Source organism: Pantherophis guttatus, chromosome 5 (assembly GCF_059756535.1).
Source record: "Pantherophis guttatus breed Tessera chromosome 5, ASM5975653v1, whole genome shotgun sequence".
Lineage (NCBI taxonomy): Eukaryota > Metazoa > Chordata > Lepidosauria > Squamata > Colubridae > Pantherophis > Pantherophis guttatus.
Genome location: NC_142067.1, coordinates 104,757,966 through 104,785,331, shown reverse-complemented (window position 1 = coordinate 104,785,331; position 27,366 = coordinate 104,757,966). Strand labels below are relative to the sequence as shown.

The 27,366-nt window shown below is 36.7% G+C and overlaps 1 protein-coding gene across 1 annotated transcript in view; it reads right to left on the bottom strand.

Moving 5' to 3' along the window:
• The window catches only part of TM9SF2 (transmembrane 9 superfamily member 2), a 33,782-nt gene extending 19,082 nt beyond the window's left edge, over window positions 1-14,700 (bottom strand). The window contains exons 1-7 of the mRNA XM_034418348.3: window positions 14,341-14,700; window positions 11,336-11,403; window positions 8,053-8,146; window positions 4,469-4,596; window positions 3,713-3,842; window positions 1,584-1,708; window positions 430-544 (exon numbers count right to left, since the gene is read on the bottom strand). Coding sequence (XP_034274239.1) covers window positions 430-544; window positions 1,584-1,708; window positions 3,713-3,842; window positions 4,469-4,596; window positions 8,053-8,146; window positions 11,336-11,403; window positions 14,341-14,472 — 792 coding nt within the window. The 5' untranslated portion in view covers window positions 14,473-14,700. The remainder of the gene's footprint in view (window positions 1-429; window positions 545-1,583; window positions 1,709-3,712; window positions 3,843-4,468; window positions 4,597-8,052; window positions 8,147-11,335; window positions 11,404-14,340) is intronic.
• Between the last annotated feature and the right edge of the window lie 12,666 nt (window positions 14,701-27,366).

Genomic DNA, 27,366 nt, shown 5'->3' with positions numbered 1-27,366 from the left:
TTCCAGCATCTGAGGCTGTTCCAACTCCACTGCCCCCTCTTAGAGAAAGTGAAAAGGGGACCCAAATATGACAGGGGAAGGTTCAACTCTATTCTACTGTTATTTAGCCTGCTGACTAAATAGACATAGACATAGAATCACAGGGCTGAAAGGGACCTTGAAGGTATCCAACCCCTTGCCTAGATCAGTAGACTTTATGCCATCCCAGACAAATGACTGTCCAATCTGTGGAAGATTTCCAACAATAGAGCACCCCCAACAGAGTATAGCCATCAAATCACAGCTGATTAGTTTGCCATGCTGTTTGATGCCTTGGATGAATAAACAGCTTAATCAGAGTTAACATCTTATTTCACTTAAAATATGTTGTGACCACATACTCATAATTTGATTTCCCTGCCACAAGAGGAAAGACGTATCTGTACTAACCTCAAAACTAATTGAATATGTATAAGCAATTTTGACAATTCCATCATTAACAGTGTTCTTTAAATCCATAGGTAGTCCTGAGCAGTCTGGTTTGTCAATATTTGTGTGCCTGAAACTAAGAAAAAAAGAAGCAAATTATAGGTAGAATCACAATATGCACGTTCAATCTTAACCATGTTTTAACATCAAAGCCCAAAATAGAATATTTTATAATCATAACATTAGAAACCTAACTTATGAAGAGACAAATTTAATTATATCAACAAAAGAAAGGTAGAAGAGAGCATGATTACATAGAAAGTAAAAGACCTAGATGGGAAGTCTTGGCCATGGATTTATATACATTTGTCCAGAGAAAAATAAAACTTCAAACAGCCTGAAATAGTTAAATAAAAATAAGAAAGAATGGATACACTACAAAGTCAAAACTATCATCCTTCAAGCAGAATCACTGTTACAATGTAAGATTCTACTCAATCCATTATGGCTACTAACTCCTAAGAACATAAGGCGGCATACAATATTTAAAGATTTAGCAGAATAAAGATGCAATCACAGAGTTCACCAATATATACTGTATTTTATTTCTACTGTAACACAGTAATCAAGATGTTGATTTGAATGGTGAAAACCAGGTTCAAGTCCTCATGTGGCTGAAGAGGTTTTTACTGTATTATTGTTGATTCTGTTAAATTTTACTGTGATCTGTCCAGAGCCACTCTGGAGTCAGGAGATGCCAAATCAAAATGAATGAATGAATGAATGAATGAATGAATGAATGAATGAATGAATGAATGAATGAACAAACGAACGAATGAATGAATGAATGACTCCCCAAGAGATTTTGGGCCAGTCACTCTCTCACAATCATAACTGTACCTCATAGAACTGTTATGATGGGAATCAAATTAATTGAAGGAGACCCATTAAGTCACCTCAAACTCTCTGACAAAACTTGGGCATAAATGCAACAATAAATATTATATTTTTTTTTGTTTATGTACACATTTTCTTTGGCTTCAGCTATCTGGCCAAGTTATAAAAAAATGGATGGCACATTAAGTTTCCTTAGTTTGTTTTAATTATCAAAAATCTCATTTGCATCATGCATCCCACATAATCTTGCGTTCTCTTACATAAAACTCAATATTCACCTTTTTGGTTCAAGTTTAGCAGCCACGAGTCTTGCCCTTGGTGCTTCATTTTCCACAACATGATAGACTATTTTAATATCCACATGGTTGAATATATAGAAAGTATCTGCATCATGGAATTCTGACTAAAGAAAAAAAATGAACAAGTAAATTAGAATGTGGATATTATTTTTAAATTGAAGAAACTAGGCCTGTTCTAGATTATGTGCTATCTCCTACATGCAAATACCACCATAATGGGCTTCACATCTGTTTCCAGTTAAACCATTACCAAAAGCAAGACTTGAAGATTTCTTAAGATGACAAACTGAAGAACTACTATCAAATCAGACTGGGTCTGATTCAGATGTTTGGATTTCTTGCTGAGAATCATTCTTAAGTACTGTTAGCAACTTTTCAATAATTTAATAATGTATCATTCCTGAGGACTGGTCAACAGAAAGGAAAGCTGGAAAACTCTCTACCTTCAAAGGAAAGGAAAACACAAACCCAGTGCTTACCACAATTCCTAACACTAAGCTGTAAGTGCTATGAACAGGCCCATTCACAAATCTCTTGTTAATAGAGAGACAAGATTCTGGCTTTGTTCATTTCATTCCCATCTTCATATGTCATGTTAACAAGCTGCAGATGATTTGTTAGCTATCAGTTATACACCTACTCGCAGATGGAACCACAAGGGCATAAAGTTATTATCAGTATTAAGTCTGTGCCCGATATGTGAACTAACTGTATTGTTTACTATTATAATTGAATAAAGTCAAGTAATAAGGTGCTTTCTAATTTACAGTTTCACTCTTAGCTCATAAACTGTTCAGGTACTGTTTGTCAGTGCTGCTTTTTAATGCATAAAATAAATTAGAGCATAAAATACATAGCATGTCATCAATAGGAAAGTCTAGAGCTACATTTTACTGTTAATAAAGAATTAAAAAATCAAGCTAAATTACTTACAAATTTAGGATACATCTTAAACAAAGTACCTTTATCAAATAAAATCAATTTTAAATGTTCAAATTACAGGTAATCCTCACTTACCAAGGATAAGTGAGACTGGGAACTCCAACACTGAGCAATGCTGGTTTAAGGAGTAACTTTATATAACTATGCTGACTTACAACAGCAGCTCTGGCAGTTCCATATGTCATTGTTAGGCAAAGCCCACAGAGTCATGTGATTACCATTTGTGATTTCATGAAAGCTTCCCCATTGCTTGTCGGAAGCCAGCAATGAAAATTGCAAATGGCAACCACATGACTGACATTGTGACATTGTAATTTCAAGTCAGTTGCTGAGTGCCTGAAATATGATAATATGACTGTACGGATACTGAAACATCCAGAACTATGAGGATCCATTGTAAATTGTCCTTGTTTAGCGCCATTGTAACTTCAAACAGTTGCTAAATGAGTAGACATTAAGCAAGGAGTATCTGTACAATTAACTACCAGTATCTAATTGCATTTATTTTGATACAAATTATTAAAATTGCTAGGAACATTTAAAAGTCTTGTTTTCTAAAACAAGGAAATAATTATGGTGCTAAACAAAATTGTTTCAAAGTCAGGCAAAATAAATTGTAAAGATGAATTATATCTCATGTTTTAAAAGCAAGTTTTCTTCCATTGAAAACCCAAGTTCTCCTAATCATTTTACTTATAAATTAACTGTGATAATAGGTGTAAAATACAAAAAATAATTCAATGTTTAGTTATACTGTGCAATCTTAGCAGGCCACAGATAACTATCAGACTAACTGACATAATTCTAAACTGACTGCCTTGCTGTGATTAGAACTATTCTTTGAATGCCTTCCTCATCCTGCTCTACTCATCTGTAAAGACTCAGAATTAAATCAAAGCACACAAGATGCCTTCTTACATAAGAAAAACCAAACACGTGAAATAAAAACCTATTATGTTTAAAAGATATGTGGGGCAATCCTTACATTGATAAGTTTAATGTCAGCTGTTTAAACCAAACAGTAACCTATTAATAAAGGCCCTGAAAGTCTTCACTCAATTAGAGACAAAAATAAGCAACTTAGTCACAGTTCAAACGTTTGCAGATTGTGGTGTCAAAATGTAGACAGATTGGCGTGGCTCAAGGTGAACTTTCAAGGAACTTACACTTATAACACAGGCACCTCTGGCATGTCCATCTTTTGTAACATAGCAACCAATGGGAAATCCAGGATTGCAAAATTTCTGATTGTCCTCAACCTCGTAACACCATGTTACTGGCATATTATCCACAATCCTATAAAAAAAATAAAAGTACTTCAGGAAATGCTTCAGGAAACAACATTAAAGCTAAATAATAAATATTTAAATATAAATATAAATATTTAAAGGTCAAAGGCAAAAAATTCACATTGAAAAATATTACAAACTAGACTCCAGACCAATAGAGGACATTCCTAACTAGGAAGCACCGAGGTGGGGTAGGGCGGCCTCCCAAACTGAGCAGTTTGCAGTTTGAGGTGAACAAATAATATAAATTTTATTTATTTTTTACTTGTATTTTGATTGTCAATATATCAAATTGCATATTTTAAATAATTCAGGGGATTAACCAAATAGAACTTTGTAGCCAAAAAAAACCAATGAAGAATCTTCTGGCTGTTTAACAAAAAAAAAAAAATATGCATGAATTTCTGATGCATTTACATTATAAAAATTATTCTTTAGAGTGCCGTAAGAGTTGTTTATACCATGGTCTTTTACTTTAGCTAAGTAAGGTTTTAACTGTGGATTGACAGTTGTGTGTCAATCCACAGCACTTAACATAAAAAAACCACTGCTTCTATTTTAACTGCCATTTACCATAAAATAATTTCATTTCTGATAAAATTTAAACCACATACATTAAAATTGTAAACTCACCAATGATGCTGATAGTTTAACAACATACTTTTTTTCAGAAATTGTAATTTTTGCCTTTGTTCAGGTTTATTAAGATCATATTCTTTTGTACAAACATGTCTGCAAGTGTCTTTGTGGTTAAAGATGAACTGTGAAAAATGAAAAATATTCAGGTTATGAGGAATTCTATCTTAAAATCTATAGCAAAGTTAAGACAGAAACTTTATACGAATAGACTAGTTGACAGCTGCGGATTCATACTATTGTTGACTCAATGCATGTAATTAAAAGTATCACTAAAAGTGGCATTAACTCTTCTGTATAAATTCATATTTCTAATGCAATTGTTAATTTAAGCCAAATAAAACTGTAGTCCAACTATTCTATGACCATTTGTTTCTCTTAAACAAGAATATGAACCTTTCTTGAATCTTTATGGAAAAAGAAATCAGATTTCCAATTCAGAAGGATTCATCTTACAGTTTAACAGCTAAGTTACACTTTTCTATAGGGTAAAGGTAAAGGTTCCCTTTCGCACATATGTGCTAGTCGTTCCCGACTCTAGGGGGTGGTGCTCATCTCTGTTTCAAAGCCGAAAAGCCAGTGCTGTCCGAAGACGTCTCCGTGGTCATGTGGCCAATATGACTAAACGCCAAAGGCGCATGGAACGCTGTTACCTTTCCACCAAAGGTGGTCCCTATTTTTCTACTTGCATTTTTTACGTGCTTTCGAACTGCTAGGTTGGCAGAAACTGGGACAACTAACAGGAGCTCACCCCGTTACGCGGCACTAGAGATTCGAACCGCTGAACTGCCGACCTTTCGATCGACAAGCTCAGCGTCTTAGCCACTGAGCTACCGCGTCCCTATTTCTATAGGGTAGATTCCTCCAAAAACAGGCTGATAGAATTGCAAACACATGACAATAATGAAATCTGAGGAGCATTTTCATACCTAGGCTTCTCTATTTTGGAAGGGCCGCAGTAAGCACCAAATATCAGTTGACATTTAATGAAATCTGTTGTCCCATCAAGACCAAAGCAAAAGTCAGATAATAAAATCAATGTTAAAAACAGAAGGTAATATCAGGATGGCTGTACAGAATAATTCTAGCACAACCTTCCAGACACATTGCATCATGATTCCTATCAGAAGGGCTACTAGAGATAATAGAAATTGTATTTCACCGTATCTAGAAAGCATCAGGTTAGAGGGAAAAAATGTACTCAGTGACATAGAGTCTGCAAAAGAAAGGTCTAGGTGAACACATAAATGTTATATGATCAGCCTTAACACGATAATACATCTGCTGTATCTGTCAGGAGCATTTTAGTGAGAAAGTTTTGCAAAAAGAAACACTATACCTCAATGAAAAGAAACACTCATTATATTTTAAATTATGCTAAAAACGTAACTCCACACTGAGTCTGCAAAACTGCCCTGGTAATTCATGTGGCAGTTGTGGCCTAAAATTGCCCAATGAAAAAAAAACAATCTAACTTAACAAGAATCTTCTTGTATATGATATACATATACAAGAAGACAAACTACCGGTAACCTCCAAGCATTCCTAAATTAATAAATTAGCCTATAACTCCAATCTACAATTCTTATGCAGCCAAACAACTTTGTTAAGATGGAAAAAAGTTTTTTTGAAAACTTGGCTGTTTTAAAAGTTGGGCTTTTTCCACTTTATTGCCTAAAACCACCTCTCCTCGGATCTGCTTGTGCTGCATGTCGCCTTCTGGCTAATCACAGAAAGCAGTGTCTGCCCAGATAAATTATATGCCTAAAAAAAACAGAAACAGACTGAGTCAGGCAAAAGCAGTACCAGGGCTGACCAAAGGCATACAACAGTTCAGTATGCTGATAAGACAAGTGATGACTGATGGAAATGGATTCAGCAGCATAGTTACAGTCGTGCGAAAAAAATATAACCCCACTGGGAGAGGAATCTGAACTGCAACAAACATTTACAGCAGCTCTGCTCAGTTTTATTATATAATTAATTTTTTAGTACTTTTGCTGGACTTATATTTTTACTTAACTAACTTTGTTTGGAGGAGACGATAGTGAAGACAAATACAAAGATAACAGATTTTGCCCAGAATTGATAGTTATGGGGAAAAGAAAGAAACCCCATGGTGTTAGCCCAGGACATCTCCCTCCTTTGAAATCTGTAAAACAGCCAAGAATTGAGGAGCACTTCGCAGGACAGAGAACTGCAAGTAAAACAAATCCCATCCACCCCCAAATCTAACAAATTTGCAGCACTGGAATGGGACCATCAAACAGAGCTGGCAAAACAATAACTATTAGGCCTTTCCTCATTTCTTGGGGAAGAGCAAAATGATAGCCAGTCACCTTTACAAATAACCAATTTAGGTATCTACTTCAGGGAGCTGAAACGAAGTCCAAAAATAATAAGAAAAATCAGAACGTAGAGAGGTACCAAGGGAAAATTCAACTGAGTTTATGACAAAACAATGTGTCCTCACAGCGCAAACTGTTCTCTCACTATTTGAGCATCTTACAGCCATAAAACATAAATTGGACACTGAAGAGAGATATATCCTCACTGAAAAGTGTTCAATATATTTCAACAAACAGATATTTGATCTTCACGTCAATAATATCGATAAATGGGATATAACAAATATAATGCATCACTTCTATTTTGTAGCCCATTGTTTCACCTACAAATGGTGAAGATTTCAACTGCCAACTTGCCTAGGCCAGGCAACTTCAATCTCAGAACAGATGCTGAAACAAGTCTCTTAAGAACCCAGAATTTCATCATGTGACCTATAGGTAGTTCTCACCATACCTGAGTCAAAATGGATGAATCTACCTTTTAGAGAAGAGCTGCACAAATTAAATCTAAATAAGAGGTATGTCAGAAGGTTACCTTTGCCATCCAAAAAAACAAAACATCAGGGCAATATTAAAGTTTGCTCATTATCAGCAAAGCAAAACCAGGACTTCTGGAATAATGTGCTCTGAATAAATAAGACAAATATAGGGTTATTTGGCCAGAGTACTAGAAGACATGTTTATTGAAACATTTCACCAGAAGAAACATTCATCAGATACCAACTAGTGTTGGAAATGTTATGATTTGGGGTGCTTTGCTGCATCAGGGTTTGGAAGCTCAGCATCATAGAATCAATTAGGAATTCTTCATTGTACCAGAAGGTGCTTGAGGACAATATGAAACCACTGGAAGAGTGGAAGAGTGAAGCTTAAATAAAAGTAAACCTTGCAACACGACAACTACAGTAACGATACCAGAAAATTAGTTTTAATGCAATATCTCCATCAAGAATTTGTACTGTGAAAAATGCAAAATGAGGCCATATCATTAAACTGAATTAGAATGTTGTTTAGATTAGAATCCTAGCAGCAGCAAGAAAAAAAGGAAAAGAAAAAAAATCAGAGCAGGCTTTAGCATCTGTAGGTTCCTCCCAAGTCTCTAAAATTGGCCCAAGAATGCTACATACTGGTACTTCCCATGCAACAATTCCGCTCAGGTTTTCATCTTGGTGAGATTCATGCTTTCTGTTTTGCAATTTTACATTTGTTCAGTTGTTCAAATGAGGATTATACCTTGTAGGGAGATGGTTCAATCCTCTCACCAAACAATACTTGACCAAGGTTTTCAGAAGGTCGTTTTCCTCCCTCTGCTTGGCAAAAATCAAATCTATGGAAGAATACAGATTTATAAAATTCCAACATCTCAATATGAGTTAAAATATTTTATTTTATTTTATTTATATCCCTCTGCACATCACTTTTTACTTAAATTAATTTTAAGAAGTTTATAAGTTTTCAGAAATTAACACTTTCAATCATATTTTGGGACTGTTTTATTTTAATATATCTCACCAACAAGAACTAGTCAGAAAGTCAATCCTTCATTTTAGTCAACGACCCAAATAAAACAGAGGCAGTCAAGCAAAGAAGACATAAAATAATACATCAGAGAATATCATCTTAGGTGACATCCTATACACAAATATATGATTAATGTATATTAATATTTTAACATGTTAATATCAAAGCTGATATCGTAAAGCTAAAAACATATTGTTTAAAACTATACAGTTAACAAAAGCTAAAAATTGGAATCTGAGAAAATATATTGATGTCACCAAAGTTCTGAATTTAAAACTATTGCCTGTAGTCAAGGAGGAAGCGTACACCCTCTAGGTTACATAGCAACAGAATTCCTTATCATCCATTTGTTTATGTTTTTCAGTCTGTGAATATGTCAATTCCCACTTTATTTTGATGGTAGTATAACCAAACTTGGCAAGATTCAAAGAAACAAGAGTTCAACTAGTCAGGTGGAAGAAACTGCACGCAGAAAGAATCAGTATCCTTGGATATTTTTCTACGTGATAGATAGAGCAAGTTCCAGACTCTCTATAAATCCTATAATATAATAAGGGATTTATTCATTCCTTTTGATATACTTGAAGCCCCTCAAGACCTGGTTATGTTATCAGGCCTGGGGTCCCAGGGACCTGGAGACATGCTTAGATGGCTCCATTGCTGAGGTAGCTATTCTTATCCTCTCTTTGCATAGGGTTTACATATTTATTTTTATAATATTTATCTTTTAATGTGCATTTTTATATTTTTATAGATTTCATACTTATATGTGTGTTATCTTATTGGATTGTTGACATTGCCCAGAGTTGCTTTTTGTGAAATTGGCATCCATTCAAATTTAATGAATGTGTAAGAGATGGGCAGTGGATTTTATAATGCCTGTGTTGCAGGGGCACAGTTAGGAAGTATAGGGTATTTTCTTATATCTACCTTCCAAATACAGTCAATGGTAGGACAGTAAACCAAGCTAATATTAGAGAACTTTTTAGCTTGGAAATTGGGATAAAATTTAAGTATCTTCAGACCTAAAGAAGCATGAATCAAATACTTAAAATATATTTTGGTCTGGCTGCCTTTCCATGCCCAGAAAAAAATGGCCTTAGAAAATAATAAAAATGGAACTTCTCTATTAAGTATTTAGACTCTTCCATCTCACATTGCAATTATCTACTAATGTCAGAGGGATCAAGCCTTCAAATCTAGTGTGGTTATACCTAATATTCTCCCAGCCTTACATTGAGGGCCACTAGCAAAACACTAATGGTATTCCCTCTGATACGCTATCAAAGTGAAAGTTGGATTTAAAAGAAACAGGATAAAGTTTTGACACTTTTAAACTTTGCTGTTGATGAAAAATCTTGAGAAACCATGGACAGGCAAAAAATAAACAAACGGATCACTGAATAAATCAACCCAATTTTTCACTTAAGAAACACCAAGCTTAGGTTATTATATTTCAGATGCATTATGCAAAGGCCTAGTTCTCTGGAAAAGGATCTAATTTTGGAAAAGATGGAAGAGAAAAAGATGGTAGGTAGCTTGGTAGATGTACTGGTGAAGGGTGCACCATTGGAAGACTTGAAGGACAAGATTAGAAATGTTTGTCATGTTATGTGGTTGGTAAGAGGTTAGTGTTAGGGTTACAACAAACAAACAGATGACACATAATCAACCAACCAACGCAACTTTATCAAGCACCATGTTACCTCACTTGAGGAGCACCCGGAGGCTCCAACTGGTCCAGAATGCGGCTGCGCGGGCGGTTATGGGAGCGACATGGCGCTCCCATGTAACACCTCTCCTGCGCGAGCTGCACTGGCTCCCGGTAGTCTTCCAGGTGCGCTTCAAGGTATTGGTTACCACCTTTAGAGCGCTCCATGGCTTAGGACCTGGGTACCTACGAGACCGCCTTCTGCCACTGGTAGCCTCTCACTGGCCAGTACGCTCCCACAGAGAGGGGCTCCTCAGGGTGCCGTCGGTCAAACAGTGTCGACTGGCGGCCGCCAGGGGGAGAGCCTTCTCTGTGGGGGCACCTGCCCTTTGGAACGAGCTCCCACCGGAGATACGGAGGATCCCGGATTTACACACTTTTGGCCGTGCCCTCAAGATTTTTTTATTCCAACAGGCTGGGCTGGCCTAACTCTTTTTAATGGTTTAATTTTTAATTTGGTTTTTAAAAAAGGGGTGTTTTAATTAGTATGGGCCAAATTTGTTTAATATGTTTTAAGTTGTTTTTTAAATTTTATATTGTATGTGTTTTATCTTTGGCTGCTCACCGCCCTGAGTCCTTCGGGAGAAGGGCGGTATATAAATCCAAATAAACCTTAAATCTTAAACCTTAACCATAATACTAAATGATAACCTTTGTTCAAAAAAATATTAAGACAAAAGGAAAAACGTTTTAAGCTTTTTAAATGTAAAAATAACCCAAAATATTATGAGTGTCATATCTTATCAGATCTGCATTCTTGTGTAAGATATCATAATTTTTCCATCTTTGATGTTTAAAATTTATGCTTGGGAAAAAATATTATATTTTCCAAAAGAATTGTATTTGTGCATTAAGATGTACAGGAAATCTAATAAATACTGATATTTAAAATTAATTACTTTAGCAATTTGAACATTTTTAGTTATGAGATTCTAAAATACAATAGAACACAACTAAAATAACCTTTATTAGATATGCATTATGATCACATCTATACTATGGAACAAAATGATGCCCCATGTTTATTTAGAATAGTAGAGATAAATTATAAAATTAACTTCTACAATTTAGCAAATCAATGCAATACTGTCCTCAGGACAAATACTTAGAATAGGATTTAGCAAGTCACATATTGCACCAAGCAACTAATCCAAAGGGCAAAGGTAATTTTCCACCGTGGCTGAATTGGGATAGCTATTCCTTTTTTAGTTTAGCAAAGCATTTATAAAGTACTAATAGTTCAATGTTACAAACCAAATTAGGAATAAGATTTAATATACTTACGCAGTATATTCATAAGGAAGAACTGATTCCACAGAATCCAGTCTATTCACAAATAGTTCTATCGCAGACTGCAAACAGTAAGAAAACATTATTAGAGATAATTAAATTAACCCATATTGATTTTCTTAGCTATAGACAATGTAATTAAAGTATTTTGAACATAGTACTTTATTTAGAACAACTAAAGTCTAAAGTAAATGTGCTTTTATTGAATTCTGTTTTCCAACAGCAAATAGATCTAGTTAGTAATAGGAATTTCTCACTCTCTTTAGGAAAATCATGTTTCCTACATGTGATGCATGTGGATGCTGACAGCTCCTAAAACAAATTAGGAAGTTGGTACACAAGGTTACAACTTTCAATGCATGTAGCCCATGGGAAGAAATATAGTAGGATTGATAGTATAAAATAAACTTCCCAACATGGAAAACACATATCATTAAAAATAATTAATTAACATGATGTATTATTATAGTTTTTCCAATGAGATCAGATTAATTTTCTGTATCTGACAATGACCTTCCAAATAGCTCTATGCAAACAGATAAAACACAAATTCAATAGGTTTCTTATTCCCTCTTCTCAGCATTCTGGCCCTGAATATGATGATTATAATGGCAGATGGCACCAGACAGACATCTATTTCTAGAGTTCTAAGTGATCTTTTCTAAAGGCACAAAAAACAGGGGGCCATAATCAATTTTTGTAATAATTATATTGATTATCCAATGTATACAAAAGTGATTTCATTTATCTGCATTCTGGAGATAAATGACAATGGATAGATTTATATTTATTTATTTAGGATTGTCAAAATAGTACAATTGCCACAAAGGAATGTGAGGAAAATGCCAGTCTGAGAATGGCATTTCTTACCTACTAATATACTATAGTAATTTAACTTAACTTATTTTAAGTTAATTGAAATTTAATTAATTTATTGCACATGCCATGATGTCAAACACATGATCCACCAAGAGCTAAGCCATAAACCAGGGGTGGGCAAATGTGGCCCTTTTACAACCCGTGGACTTCAACTCCCAGAATTCCTTGAAGTCCACAGGTTGTAAAAGGGCCACATTTGCCCACCCCTGCCATAAACCATACTTTGAAAAATAAATATCAGTGGCTGGGTTCACATATCATGACAATATATAAAATATGTAAAAGACATCTCTAGGAACAGAAAGGAAAACTGAACTAATTAAGATGCTTTTCCTCTTCTCAAATCACGCACTAATAAATTTTCCATTCATCTAGAAGGCTCCAGCAGGAACTTAAAATTTATTTAATGTAAATAATGATTAAATTTACAGAATGTGCTAAGCCTTGGTTCCTCTAACCATTTATTAAATATCTACAGCTATGCACATAATTCTAAGCCATAATTAAGCTTTACTAATCATCAATAGCAAAATTTTAAGAAAAACACCATCTCTTTTTCCATGAAGCTTCAATATGCATTGTCTACCACAGTCATTTGGTGATTCAAACAGCAGGACATCAATGAAATTGGTTCAGAAAAAAACCTTACTGGTGGATCAATTCTCAAGATTACAGGTGAGATCAGAGAACAGATGAGCCACAATACATTTGTGTTTGAAACATTATCCTCAAATCTCAACCAGATTTCTTTCTTTAAAAAGCTCATCTGCTCATTCAAATTGGAAAGGGGGTGGGATGGCTACTCCCTTGAGTTCGGCTTCATGTTGGCAAAATACAAATTAAGACTGGATAATAAACTTTTTTTTTTTAAACTTCCTCTTCAACTATTTGAATTCTAAAGGACAGTAGACACTCGAGAGAAGTGCCAGGTCGATGGCCAAGGTCAGGAAAGTCAAAAGCCCAACTATACAAACCAGAAGAAGCAAATGGAAAATCACACTTTGGTAATTACGGTCAAAGAAAATAACACGACCCATTCAAGAAATCAATGAAGGGGGGGGTTAACTTTTTGATTTTTGCAACAGGGAATAGCCCTTTTGGTCGCCTTTGGCAGGAGGAGAAGAAGGAAAAGATGATGCTAAGTAGGCTGAGACCTGATTGGTCGGTCTGTCTGTCTATCTGGATGGCAGATGAACAGATCTTAGCAGACAATATGAGATAGAATAGAATTCTTTATTGGCCAAGTGTGATTGGACACACGAGGAATTTGTCTTTGGTGTATATGCTCTCAGTGTACATAAGGAGAATAAAATACACTCATCGAGAATAAAAAGATACAACACTTAGTGATAGTTAAGGTTACTAATAAGCTATCAATATAAATATAAATAACAATACAAACAATATGTAAGAGCCTGATAGTACAGTGGACTAAAGCACTGTTATTAACATCTGCTGCCTGCAATTACTGCAAGTTCAAATCTCACCAGGCTCAAGGTTGACTCAGCCTCCCATCCTTTCAAAGGTAGGTAAAATGAGGACCCAGATTGTGGGGGCAATAAGATGACTTTGTATAAATATACAAAAGTATGAAGGCTATTGCTTAACGCATTGTAAGCCGCCCTGAGTCTCCGGAGAAGGGCAGCATATAAATTAAAGCAAAATATATAAATATGTATGTATGTATGTATGTATGTATGTATGTATGTATGTATGTATATGTATATGTATGTGTGTGTGTATATATATATATATAAAGATACAAGCAACATGGTCATAGTAAGTGGGAAGAGATAGATACTAGTAAGGAAGAGAATGATAGTAATAATTATTAGTAATAATAATAATATAGTAATACAATAGTAATAATTTTAGTAAATTATTTGACAGTGTTGTTGATTGGGGAAAAAAATCCCAGTACTGCAAAGCCCTTGAGGATAATAATGGCCAAGGAAGGGAGCCACCCGCCAAGCCGACCTTCTATTATCACCAGCAACCGCCCCAGAGGCAGAGAACTTGGGGAGGATAGCTCGCCCGTCCCGATCCTCCCAGCCCCGTCCCGACCCGCCCCTCTCCCAGTCAAGGGACCCTCCTCCTCCTCCTCCTCCTCAGCCACAGACCTTGCATTCCGAGATCGTATTCGACTTCTCGCAAAAGTTAACGGGAGCCAGGCCGGGCAGGTAGAAAGAGGAGGCGAAGGGCGGAAGAACCGCCTGGAGTGCGGAAAGCAGCAACAGCCGCGCGACCGCCATGGCGACCCAGACGAGGACGGCGAGGAAGCCAAAACAAAACAAAACCCCGCGGCCCCCCGACGCTCCGAGCCTCCTCGGCGGCTACTTCCGGCTTCGGCAGACACGTCAACCGGTGTTCGCAGGAAGTGCATGAAGAGTCACTTCCGCTTAGCCTTAGCGGACAGGCAGGGTGGGTGAGTGGGTGGGGGATGTTTCTTGACTGCCATGGTTACAGCGGGACTGGGCGGGGCTAAGGAAGGCGTGGTCCAGTGAAGGCGCAGCTCCGAAGTTCAACGTCTACTCTACAGCGGTTTGAAGAAGCCAGGACTTCAACTCCCAGAGTTCCCCCGCCGACGTCGTGATACTGAGGGGAATTCTGGAAGTTGAAATCCACACTTCTTAAAAGTTGCCAAATTGGGAAAGTTTAAATAAAAATCACCACCTGAGATTTAAATGGAGGAATAACAGCTCGGAAAGATTTGGTCCCAGGTGTGTATTCATCCCTTTTAATTTTGGAAGATCGTCCAGCAGCAACCGAAACTCATGATGATGATGATGATATCCATCTTTATTAAAATAGTAGACAACCCTGGAATAACAACAGCAAACGCTACCTGGAAGCAATATAATAAAATAATGGAAAGGAATAGCATAGATTTGCCTTACCTAGTGTGGTGCCCTCCTCCAGAGGTGTTGGACTGTCATTCTCTTGGCTGAGGATGATGGAAGTGGCGCCTAAGAGGGCATCTTAGTTTAGGGGGCTGGCTTCAATCATTGTCATCTTTTAATGACCCCATAATCCCTTGCGGGATGGAGTCTGAGTAAGTGAATGGAACTGAGTGTTTACTGGCCGGATGCCCTTCCTGTCGCCAATGTGGAGTTATATTCAGCATATTATATTATATATTCAATTCTCATGGTGCCCAGAGAGAGAAATATCTGCCTCTACCTAGGATCGAACCCACAGCCTCCTGATTGTGAGGTTAGGCCACTGCACCACTCAGAGGGCTGTCTTCAATAAATGTTTAAACATGCAGTAATCAAAATTAAGCAAGTTTTTCTTGGAGAGAGAATGACACTATCATGCAGAAAACTATCTTATGTCTATCCCTTTAGAAGTGACCTATCACCAGGATAAACATTTTTAATTCTGCTTACAGATCCCAGAGGATTTACATTATACTCAGTTGGACCCCAGCTGTGTGGATCTACGAGTTTAACCAGGAAACATGGTTAATGAGACTGATTTTCATTCCTAAATGGACAATGGTTGCAAAACTATGAGGATTTAATTGAAGAAATGCTAACTGTAATATGCTAGGTTGACCTGTTGGATTAATTGTGGTTCATGCAAGTGATTTGTTACTGATTCTCACATTGTGCCCTGCCAGAAGGTTGCAGATATTCTGAGGCCAATCACTTAAAGCATACAATTGACCTTTGAATCAATAACTCATGGTTAACAAACTACAGTATCTATTTAATAATTGAAAAAAAGGTGTGCACAAACATTTAAAAAACCAGGCTGCTTGTACCAAATATAAATAGTCTCAATGGCATAAAAAGATAGGACTGATCATGTAGGTGATATAGTTCTTCTCAATACTGACAGTTTTAAAGTGTAAATGAGTTTACATACATATATACCTATCTGTGTGTAAACTCATTTACACACTCACATATCTATCTATCCATCCATCCATCCATCCATCCATCCATCCATCCATCCATCCATTCTTTTCTCCCCTAACTAAAACTAGATCTGCTGTTATCCCACTTGTTGAAAGCTTGGAAAGAGTTCAGTTTTGAAAAACAGGTTTTTCAAAGAAACTTGGGAAACAAAGCACTATCAAAGACAAAAATCCAGGGAGAAAAACGACTGCTTGGAGGCTGCCTCCCAACATCCTCAGAGCTTCAGGTTATGGAGAAACCCTTCAGACACTGATATCCTAAACATCACCTCTCAAATGGACTATTGCAATGTACTCTATATGGGGCTGCCTTTGGAAACCACTCAGAAACTAAAGCTGGTCCAAAATATGGTGACAGATTGCTGCCACTGCTAGCTTTATCACCACTGTTTTGGGGAAGTGTCTTAGTCATATTCACAGCTAAAAATATTTTGGGAGAAGAGGAAGAGCTCAATTTTAAAACTTGAACATGAAATATCACCTAAAGCTGACTTTATGGCAGACTGAGGATGAGATGAAGGAAACATCATCAGGCATATTTTTAAAAATGTACATCACATCTCTGCATTCCAGTTACAAGAATTTACAATAAGTTCTACTTAGTTTATTTTCCAACTGCCCTCAACAGTATAATGAAATTTGAGTCATAATAAGCAGAAAGTATTTGCTAATGCAAATGGAAGCTGCTTAAAGACATTGGATAAAATTATCCACATCAACTTTGAACACTCATAAGCATGAAACTACACAGTGATGACTTGTCAAAAGTAAATAAACTATAAACCAATTTCTCAATTTCCTGATTCAGGGTTAGCCACTAGATATTAGAACCAATATCTAAGTATTTGCAAAAACTCTTTAATGAGACAAAAGAAGAGGATGTACAGGTTTTCATAGGGGTTAAAAGGGAAAGAAAAAGTTACTCCCTATAATAATAATAAATAATTGTTTATTTTTCACAAATCATCAATATATACTCTCCTGCTTTTTTATATACATATAAAACATATACACATATATTTATACATGTATGGTCTCCAGATTTCTAGCCTTAACCACTTCCACACCAAACTGGCTGTCAAATACAAACATTAGAACTATTTATTTATTTGTGTTTATATACTTCCAGATTCCAATAACAACTTCCAGAAATTTTAAAACTACAGGTAACCCTCAACTTGCGACCAAAAGTGAGCCCAGAATTTCTGTTGCTAAGTGAGGCATTTGTTAAGTGAGTTTTCTCCATTTTATGACTTTTCTTGCCACATTTCTTAAGTGAATCAGTGCCGTTGTTAAAGTAGTAATGCAGTTGTTACGTGAATCTGGTTTCCCCATTGATTTTGCTTGTCAGAAGATCGTAAATGTGATCATATGACCCTGGGACACTGGAAGCATCATAACTATAAACCAGTTGTCAAGCATCTGAACGTAAATCACATGACCATGGGGATGCTGCAATGGTCATGTGTGAAAAATGGTCATAAGTCACTTTTTTCAGTACCATTGTAACGTTGAAAGGTCACTAAACGAACTGTTGTGAGTCGAGGACTACCTATACATCATTATTTTGATCAGAAACCATACAAACCAATAAAAGCACAAATTACTATAATATAATAAGGACATTCCCAAGAGCCCTCCAGAATAGGTCTGCCTTCAATAACTTCTGAAAGGCCAACAGTGAAGTTGCCACTCTTAATTTCCAGAGACTATATATAACATAGGTAGTTCTTGCTTAATGACCATTTGTCCAGCAACTGTTCAAAGTTATGACAGTGCAGAACAAGGAGATGTCAGCCCTTGAAATTGTGTTGCAGCATCTCCTCAGTCATATGATCAGCATTTGCAATCTTCACAGCATTTGCAACCAACATGCAAAATCAGTGGGGAAGCCAGCAGAAAATCAAAAGTCACAGTCACATGATATTGTACTTAATAACTATGTGCAATTAGCTTAATAACTGCAAGAACAACTGCCAAAATTGCTGTCATAAATTGCTGCAGTCATGTAATTTTTCACTTTATGACCACATTGTTTAGTGATGGTAGAAAAATGCATCTGGTTCATTCCAAGCTGGGAGAAAGGTGCTGGAAATAAAATGGAGGGTGATTGGAATGAAGGTCCGTTTATTGATAAACAGAACCACAGTGTGCAGTTCTGGGGCAGCTGACAAATTAGCTTGATGAGTGAAGGATTTTTATACAGTTTCTGAAATGGTTCTGGGGGTTGTGCAATATCTGAAATGCCCCTAGAGTTTGTGCAATGTAGTGAGCTCTGTGTCTTTTGCTATTCTAATGGTGGTGGGTTAATCCTAAAGGATTATTATTATTATTATTATTATTATTATTATTATTATTATTATTATTATTATTATTATTATTATTATTATTATTATTTATTTATTTATTTATTTATTTATTTATTTAATTTGTATGCTGCCCTTCTCCAACAGGACACAGGGCGGTGAAAGCCACGGTAAAACACAACATATAAAATTTAAAAAAAGTTTAAAAGACATTAAATAATTTTGGCCATCAATTTAAAATAACCCAATTAAAACCAATTACAAATTAAAACCGCAAGGTCCTATTATGTCCTAAAGGTCATGTCCTGTTCTCAGAATTTGGGCGAAGAAGTATGTAAATTTTAATCCCATCACTGGAGGTGAAGGTATTTTGTTTGGGAATAGGCTGGCCCAGGATTTCTTTATGGGCATCTGCTATAGGCTATTAAAAAAGACTGCCTCTAAGAGCATGTTTCTTCATTTCTCCTTTGAGAAAATATAATATTCTACCTCTTTTAATACTGTATTCCCCAAAATATTTCATTCTTTGGGGGGGGCTTCTCACACAGTTATGTTTGTTAACTAAGGACTACCTGTATGTTCAAATTGAACATCATGTCCTGCAAATAGTGTTCACCTTCACTGTTAAAAGTTGTTGATAGCAAGTGTGCCTTGGATGGGGAGAAGACAGTCTCAGCATCAAGCCATTTAGGACTCGATAGGCCAAACCCAGCCTTTTGAATTATACCTAGAAGGCTCTTGGTCATTTCTGCAGCACCCATCAAACTGTGGTTACATCATTAGAGCAACTTTAATGAACTAATATACAAGCTGCCTCATTTGGTATCAATGGCAGTATTTGACGGCTTTTCAAAGGCATAGTTACTGCATTGCAGTAAGGCAGATAGATGCAGACGTCTTTCTAAAAGAGAATTAAAAAGGAGCATGATCTGTTATGGCTCTTTTGTTCTTTTTCATCTGTCAGGACATGGAAATCCTTTACACACACAAAGATGTTGGCCCAGGGTTGCAAGGCCATTCAGGTAAATACCACATAGCATGTCTCTTAATAAAGGGGAAAAAAATCCTTTCCTCTGTGATTGCCTCTTCCAGCTGCAGTTCTAATTAAGCAGGAAACCAGTTAATACGGTAAATTAATGGAAAAGCTCCTCCCACTCAGCAAGGTGCCTAACCGCTAAATGCCCCACTTTGGCCATTCAGCTAGTTAAAGTTTCCAATAATTCCTAAAGGACAGCTCTACCTCTGAGAGGAAAGGTACTGTATAAAAGTAATTACTTGAAAACTGTAACTCTGTTGCAGTGGTGAAATCCAAATTTTTTTATTACCGGTTTTCTGGGTGTGGCAAAATCTCCATTCCCACCCCACTCCAGGGTAAGGATATTGCAAAATCTCCATTCCCACCCCACTCTGGGGCCAGCCAGAGGTGGTATTTGCCGGTTCTCCGAACTACTCAAAATTTCCGCTACCAGTTCTCCAGAACCTGTCAGAACCTGCTGGATTTCACCCCTGCTCTGTTGCAACCTTCAGTTGCTGTACTGCACATTATGCTGTTGAAATAAGCTCTGCTTTTGCTCCAAGAAACGCGCCCTATGTTTTCTTTAGATGACCTATCTCGATTCGAACTTTCTTCTCACGATGTCTATATAAACTTTTATATTAACCTTCCTTTTGATCTCTATGCAAAACTGTATTGCTGCTTGCTTTATAAATTCTCCTCTTTTAATCTTTACTTCTTTCCACGCCACACTTAAATCAGAATACAGAAGGAGGACCTTGGAGGTCTTCTAGTCCAACCCTCTGCTCAAGCAGTATCATTTCAGATAGGTGGTATCTAGTCTTTTCTTTAAAATGTCCAGTGATGAAGTACCTATAACTGCTGAAGGCAAACTGTTCCACTGGTTAATCGTTCTCACTAGGAACTTTCTCCTTAATTCCAGGATGCTTCTCTCCTCGATTAGTTTCCATCAATTGTTTCTTGTTTTGCCTTCTGGTGCTTTGGAAAATAAGTTGACCTCCTATTTTTTTGGTGTTAGTCCCTCAAAGATTGGAATACTGTTATCATGTCACCCCTAATCTTTCTTTTCTTTAGACTAAAGAAAAGAATTGCATCCGTTCTTCATATGCTTTTAATCATCTTAGTTGCTCTTCTTTGCACTTTTTCCAAAGTCTCAACATCTTTTTTGTAATGTGGTGACCAAAACTGTATGCAGTAAGGATTTATAAAGCATTATGAATCCTTCACATGATTTTGATTCTATGCATCTGTTTATACAACCAAGGATTGTATTGGCTTTTTTGGCTGCTGCTGCACACTACTGGCTCATGTTTAAACAATTGTCTCTTTCATCTCTGCCTTTCTTATACTAAACAGCTTTCTCAGAACAGAAGATTGAGACAGGATCGTCTGTAGATTAAATACAACACCCTATTCCTCACCTCCCAAATTTAATAGGCTTTTATATTGTTTCATAAACCTATTTAATCTGAGAGATGCAGCATCTTCAGCTTTCTGAAATGAACAAAACCTTCTGTGACATTGAGCTGGGGATTACACATCACACAAATCCAAAACATAGTTTGCTTCTGATGTAGGGGTTGTGTATAAATCCCGCCATGGTTTATGATCGGCATACTCATTTGTTATTGCTTTATTGAATAAAAGTTGCACTTTTCTGTTTATTTAAAATCCATAGCCATTTGCAGCAAAGCATTAATAGTTAAAAGAGAAATGACAATCAATATTAAATAATTAACCATTAAAAAACTTGATGAAGGGGGTGGTTTCTAACCATCTTCGCAAATGTTTGGCATGCTTTAAATTTTTTTAGGAAATGAATTCCAGAGCCAGGGATTCACCCAGGAGGCAATGCAGCATCTTTCCTGTGAATCAGAGAGGTTCACAGAGGGAGAAGGGCGCCTCATGTTTTAAAGGCTATCACATAAAGAGGTCTTGTTTGCTGGATTATGTCTGAGAAAGCTCTTTAGCCAGTAATTTAGCAGATTTCTATTATATCAACTAATTCTTGCTTGAGGAAATAGATTTTATTGAGATACTGGCTTCATTCACTACATATTTGTGGTGTACTATTTAAGGGCTGAACTAGGACCGGGTTCAGAAATGGAAATTCACTAAGTAACTCTGAGTCAGGGTGTCCACAAGCTGTGGTTTCAAAAGTCAGAATGGTGACTGCAGTGGTGCAATTGAAACTCTGGTTTTTAACATGCGGCTGCCTCTGCATTGGGATGTTCTCTCTCACTCAATTGTTCTGCAGATCAAATTAAGGGAGAACTTCACAAAAACTGGCTCAAGCTGTTGGACATTAACAGATAAATAACACAAATTTCAAATAACAAATAAATAGAATTGTGCTAAGCCATAATATAAATAGCTTGGTGTTGGCTTAGCTTATTGGGTTAATGTCACCACTATTTTGTAAATCACTACAGGCAGTCCTCAACTTACAACTGGAATTACAATCGTAAGTTGTTGTGATTGTTAAGCAGGTCACCATTTGTCTGCATCTGATTTTATGACCTTTTCTGCAGCATTTGTTAAGTAAACACAACAGTCCTTAAGCAAGTCCATTTTATCCAGGCATTTTTATTTTATTTGGAAAAAAGGTTAAGGTACAAACCTCAAAAAACTCCACACCCCAAAACAAGAACAGAGAAAAAATATAAAACAAACAAGACATTAAAAAAGAGCATTAAAAAGAAAAAACCCAGTACATATACACATATTATCCCCCCTAACTGAACACTGATTAATACATTACAGTACTGCAATATTGGTTCTCACCCACTGCCAAACAGCCCTCCCCAATGTTTTAAACTAGTAAATCTATTTGCAAATTATTGACCTGTCATCTATACGCTATATTAATGACAAAATAGTTAACAGGAAGAACAATAATAATAAAAAGGACAAAATTAAATTTTCAAAACCCTCTGTTAAATTCTTTTATAATCAACTTGTAGGAAGTTTGCCACAGCTTCTTATCTATCCCAAATCATACCAAGAGTTTTAAGAGTTATTCGTCCTGGATCAAATATCGATGTTTGTTTCTTCATGCCTCTTATCAATTATTGTCTAGTTAAATATAATACATTCAATCTCCACAATCAGTCTATCTTCCCAGCAAAGTCCAGGTAGAAGTGGTTTCCAATTAAGTATAATAAATTCACGCCCCAATCTTCCTCAGTGACATGATTACATTTTGGGTGTTTGGCAAGAGGATCACCTAAACAGCCATTTGTAACATCCTATAGTCACCTGGCTGCGATGTTCAATTTATTTATTTATTTATTTTGCTGGTTTTCAGCATTTACTTCCAGTTTCTGGCCCAAAAAAAAAAAAAAAAAGCCTATTGGAAACTCCTCCCCAAGTGGAGTGGTGAATGGTAAGAGGCTTTTTCTCTCTTGCTTAACAATCTGCTGATTTTGCTGCCAAAGCTGGTTTTCTGGCAATACTGCTTCCTGTATTTGAATGGGAGCATTTACGAATGATCTATGATGACTTTTGGACAGACGTGGATCACTGGGAAGGGAAGTCTTGAAGATATCAGTTCTCTTTGGGAGCAGTCAGAAAATCATGGGCGTCTATCTTTTTTTCGACATTTCGGGTTTTTTAAGCATGCCTGGGCTTTAACTTCACTTTTTGAACTTTTACTTTATCTTTTTATCTTTAGACTGGCTGTCTAAATGCTGATTTATTTCAACCTCCTGCTGGACTCTAACTTTTCCTTTTAGTACTAACTCTCATAAAATACTTTGACCATATTACTTTTAGAAAAATACTGGGGATAGTTTATATAATGTAACTTTGTGTTGCTTTCAGTTAATAGCAACAGTGGGGATTCTCAGTCTCATAAAACAGGGGTCCCGAACCACTGGGCCATGTCCCACTACTGGGCTGTGGCCAGTGGTGGGATTAAAATAATTTAACAACCGGTTTTCTACCCTAATGATTTCTTCCAACAACCAGTTTGCCAAACTGCTCAGAAAGTTAACAACTGGTTCTCCCGACGTGGTGCAAACTGGCTGAATACCACCACTGGCTGTGGCCTGTTTGGAACCGGGCCCTGTGAGTGGCAGGCTGGTGCGTGCACAGCTTAACGTGTGAGTGCGAGCCGGCTTGCTCAATTTGCACAAGTGGAGCTGCAGGCACATGCATGTACACACCAGCCTAGCCCTCATGCAAGTTGAGTTGTGTGCACCGGCCCGCCACACACAGAACTCAGTTCTCTTCTCCCCCCACCCCCAGCCACTAAGCTGCAAAGGTTGGGGACCGCTGTCCTAAGAGATGGATGATATATAAAGCTAACTAAATAACAATAACTCAGAACAATTATAGTCGAGATAAAAATGAGAATCTAGATGGAGTTTATGCCCTTTCCTTTTCCACAGCACAGTAGCCAAACATAGAGAACTCGCATAACTTCATAGCCAAATTCAAGCTATAAGCTTTGACTCAAAATAGGACTGGCTCTCCAGGAAATCCCCGTATATAGCCTGTTATTTCTTTTGCTCATGACTCACATATTATTGGGAATTTCCCCATGTAGCATGAATCTCATCTTTCATTGACAATTCCATTGGATCCTGACAATCAAAGGAAACCTTGCCAATCTCCAAATGTAGAATTCCATTCTGTTCAGATACATACAAGCATATTCTAAGGTGGCCTGAATTCACCAACTCTGAAAATGCTTGCCCTGGTGGGCATACACAAGGTTGAATTCCTCCTACCAGTTGTTCCTGCTTTGATTGACAAAAGAGCAGCACTCCTAAATGGGGCTAGGCAGAAGAAAGTGTAGGAGCAGGCAAAGAGAATGCAACTGGAAGGGTTTTGGAGTTCATCTTCCAATTAGGTTCCAGGGTATATAGTTCTGTTGTATGAGCACAAAGCAAAAGTCCAACATAAATAACTACCAACTTAATACGATCTGGAAAAGGATGGCCTGCAGAGGGTGCAGGTTAGCTTTTTGTGCACACACGGACGCACTTTCTGCTACAGAGAGCAATTTATCAGTAGGATTTTCCAGTATCATAATCTGGTTTTCAGTTTCACGTAGGAGAAACATTCCTGACAGAGCTAAGCAACAAAAAAAAAAAAGGATATAATTAGTCCTACTCTTTTTTTGAAGATACTCTTGTTTACGAAGCATGAAACATCAGCTGTGGTACCTGTATGCAGGCATCTTTAACTTGAAAAGAAAAACCTCCGGCACAGCCTGAAGTTTTTAGTTCAAGATTAACATGATGTCTTTATTGAGCTTTGTTTCTCTATATTTAAAACATTTCTGTCATACAAGCCAATACAGGTAGTCCTCAACTTACAACAGGTCATTTAGTGACCGTTACAATGGCACTGAAAAAAAATTTATGACAATTTTTCACATTTATGGCTGTTGCAGCATCCCCCATGGTCATGCGATTTACATTCAGATGCTTGACAACTGATTCATATTTATGACGGTTGCAGTGTCCCAGGATCATGTGATCCCCATTTGGGGCCTTCCGACAAGCAAAGTCAATAGGGAAACCAGATTAATTTAACAACTGCAGTGATTCACTTATCAAATATGGCAAGAAATTTGGTAAAATGTGGCAAAAAATGTCGTAAAATGGGGAAATATTCACTTAACAAACTTCGCACTTAGCAACATATATTTTGGGTTCAATTGCTGTCATACGTTGAGGACTACCTGTATTATTCTTCTTTCCATTTCAATCTGTGATGGAACGCTGTTGGCTGTGATGGAATAGCCAAAATGTTACCTCAAAATTGCAGTTGCCTTGAAGGAATCTTGAACTAAAAGAACTTTGGGAGGGAAAAACTAAGAGGATGGGGCCTGTTCATCTCATATAACCCTCATATATGAGAGCCAATTGGGTGCAGCACTTAAATCTGGAGACCAGGACCTCTTGCCCTCCTTCAGGCATGAAAGCTAGCTTCAGACTTTGCCAGCCACTTTCTCTCAGCCCAGTCCCACCTCATAGGGTGGTTGTTATGGGGGAAAACATTATGTACTCTACCTTGAAATGTACAAATTAAAGGTTGGGGGAAAAGAGTTTTTTTCATTTCACCCAACTTAATTTTTTAAAATTGTATTGAGTTCATGTCTTCATCCGTGAAGGACTTCCTTATCTTGGAAGTCCCTGAAAACTCTACAGATTGCTTTTATACTTATACAAGTGTTTATATAAACTGAATACAAGCTCTGCTGAAGTGAGATCTTCTTTAGTATTTCACTAAATCAAAAGTATGACAAAAAGGCAAAGATATGATGGCAAATGCATGCGGATGTAATTTACAATAGTGTTTGCACCAAATGCATAATACAAATATACGCAATGCTAAAGCTGTGGTTTCCCCTGAGTGTGGAGAACTATAATTGGCAGGAGGATAGTGATCTAACTCACTAACAGTGTGAAGGATTGAACCCTGTGAAATGTGTCTAAGATTGAACCCTGTGAAATGTGTCTAAGACAATCACGCAAGCTTAATTTCATCTCTGTTCAATTGGGATATTGCTTAGGATATATGATTATATATATACTATATATTAAATAGATATGAAAAAAGCTTGTGGATATTATTTCTGCAAATGCACAGATGATGTCTAAAATCAGTAAAAATTACTATTACTGAAATTATATTTCAATGAGTAACCATTTTATAAATGATCAATTTTCCATTTTTCTTTTTACTATTTTCTATTTGTTATTCAGTCCTATACTTCTTGCAGTGAAAAAAAATAATAATGAAAACAGCTTGTGGTGAGACCTTCATTGGGTGTAATACAGTCAAGGAAATAAAAAGTATGCGGAAATTATCTAAATGCAGTGATATCAGTAACAGCAACCGCCAAAAATCTGATGAAACAATCCACCAAATAATTGTGTCTCAAAATACAAACTATGACTATTCTTAAAACAGAACTAACTAGGAAAGGGGGTAGATGGGAGAAGAGGATTGTCCCAAAGGATAAATAGCAGAGGCACCAATTAAAAATCCAAACAAAATCTGGCAACACCTAAAGTTTATAAAAATAGAAAGAATGAACAAGGATAAGAAAGGACAAAAATATGCCAACAGCTTTATGAACCTTTTTCCTAACCTGGAGTGAATGTTCCTGCTATGAAAGTCAACTGAAGATCAGGAGTATTGAGCCATGACCTCAAAGAAGGTTGCTGGTGGGTTCGATGGTGTCTTAAAAGTTATTCATAGCTGATTATTCAAAGATTATTCACAGTTATACACAGTTGAGCCTTCATTTAAAAAAAAAGATGTAACCTTCTTGATGGGGATTTTGTAAAATTCGCTCTTTTGTTCTTATTTTCTCAGCGATGTTACTTTTGGTATAAACTTTACCGTGAGAAAGCATGCTTAAAGTATGATTCTGAAATTACATGTCTTATCTTTAGGAGAGACTACGTAGTAAGCTGATTCTATATAGTAGAATCTGAAAGGTTATCAAGACAAAATCTGAACAATGGAAAGGTTCTATCAAACAAAGCATCTGAAAAAACACAAAAGAAAAACTATTATCTGAAAGACGGTATGAAGGGGTTCTTTGGGTTAGTTGTTTTTACAGTTCTCATTCTATAGAAAGACTTTTTTTTAATATTCTGGTTTTAACTGTGACATGCACATCTGAGTTTATTTACAAGAAATAGTTATTTCTGTTCAGGGAAACTGATTAAAAACCTACCCTGAAAAGAAAATAAATGGAATAAAAGAGTTTCTAATACTTTTTTACAATATAAACTGCTCCTTCCTCACTGGGTGATTTTAGTTTATGGTGGGGGAAGGAGGGGAATTGTAGTGGTTTCTGCAATGTCAGATTCTATAGGGGGTTGGTCTCTCTCCTATTCTCTTAAGGTTTGTATGAAACTAGTGGGAGAAGTCATCC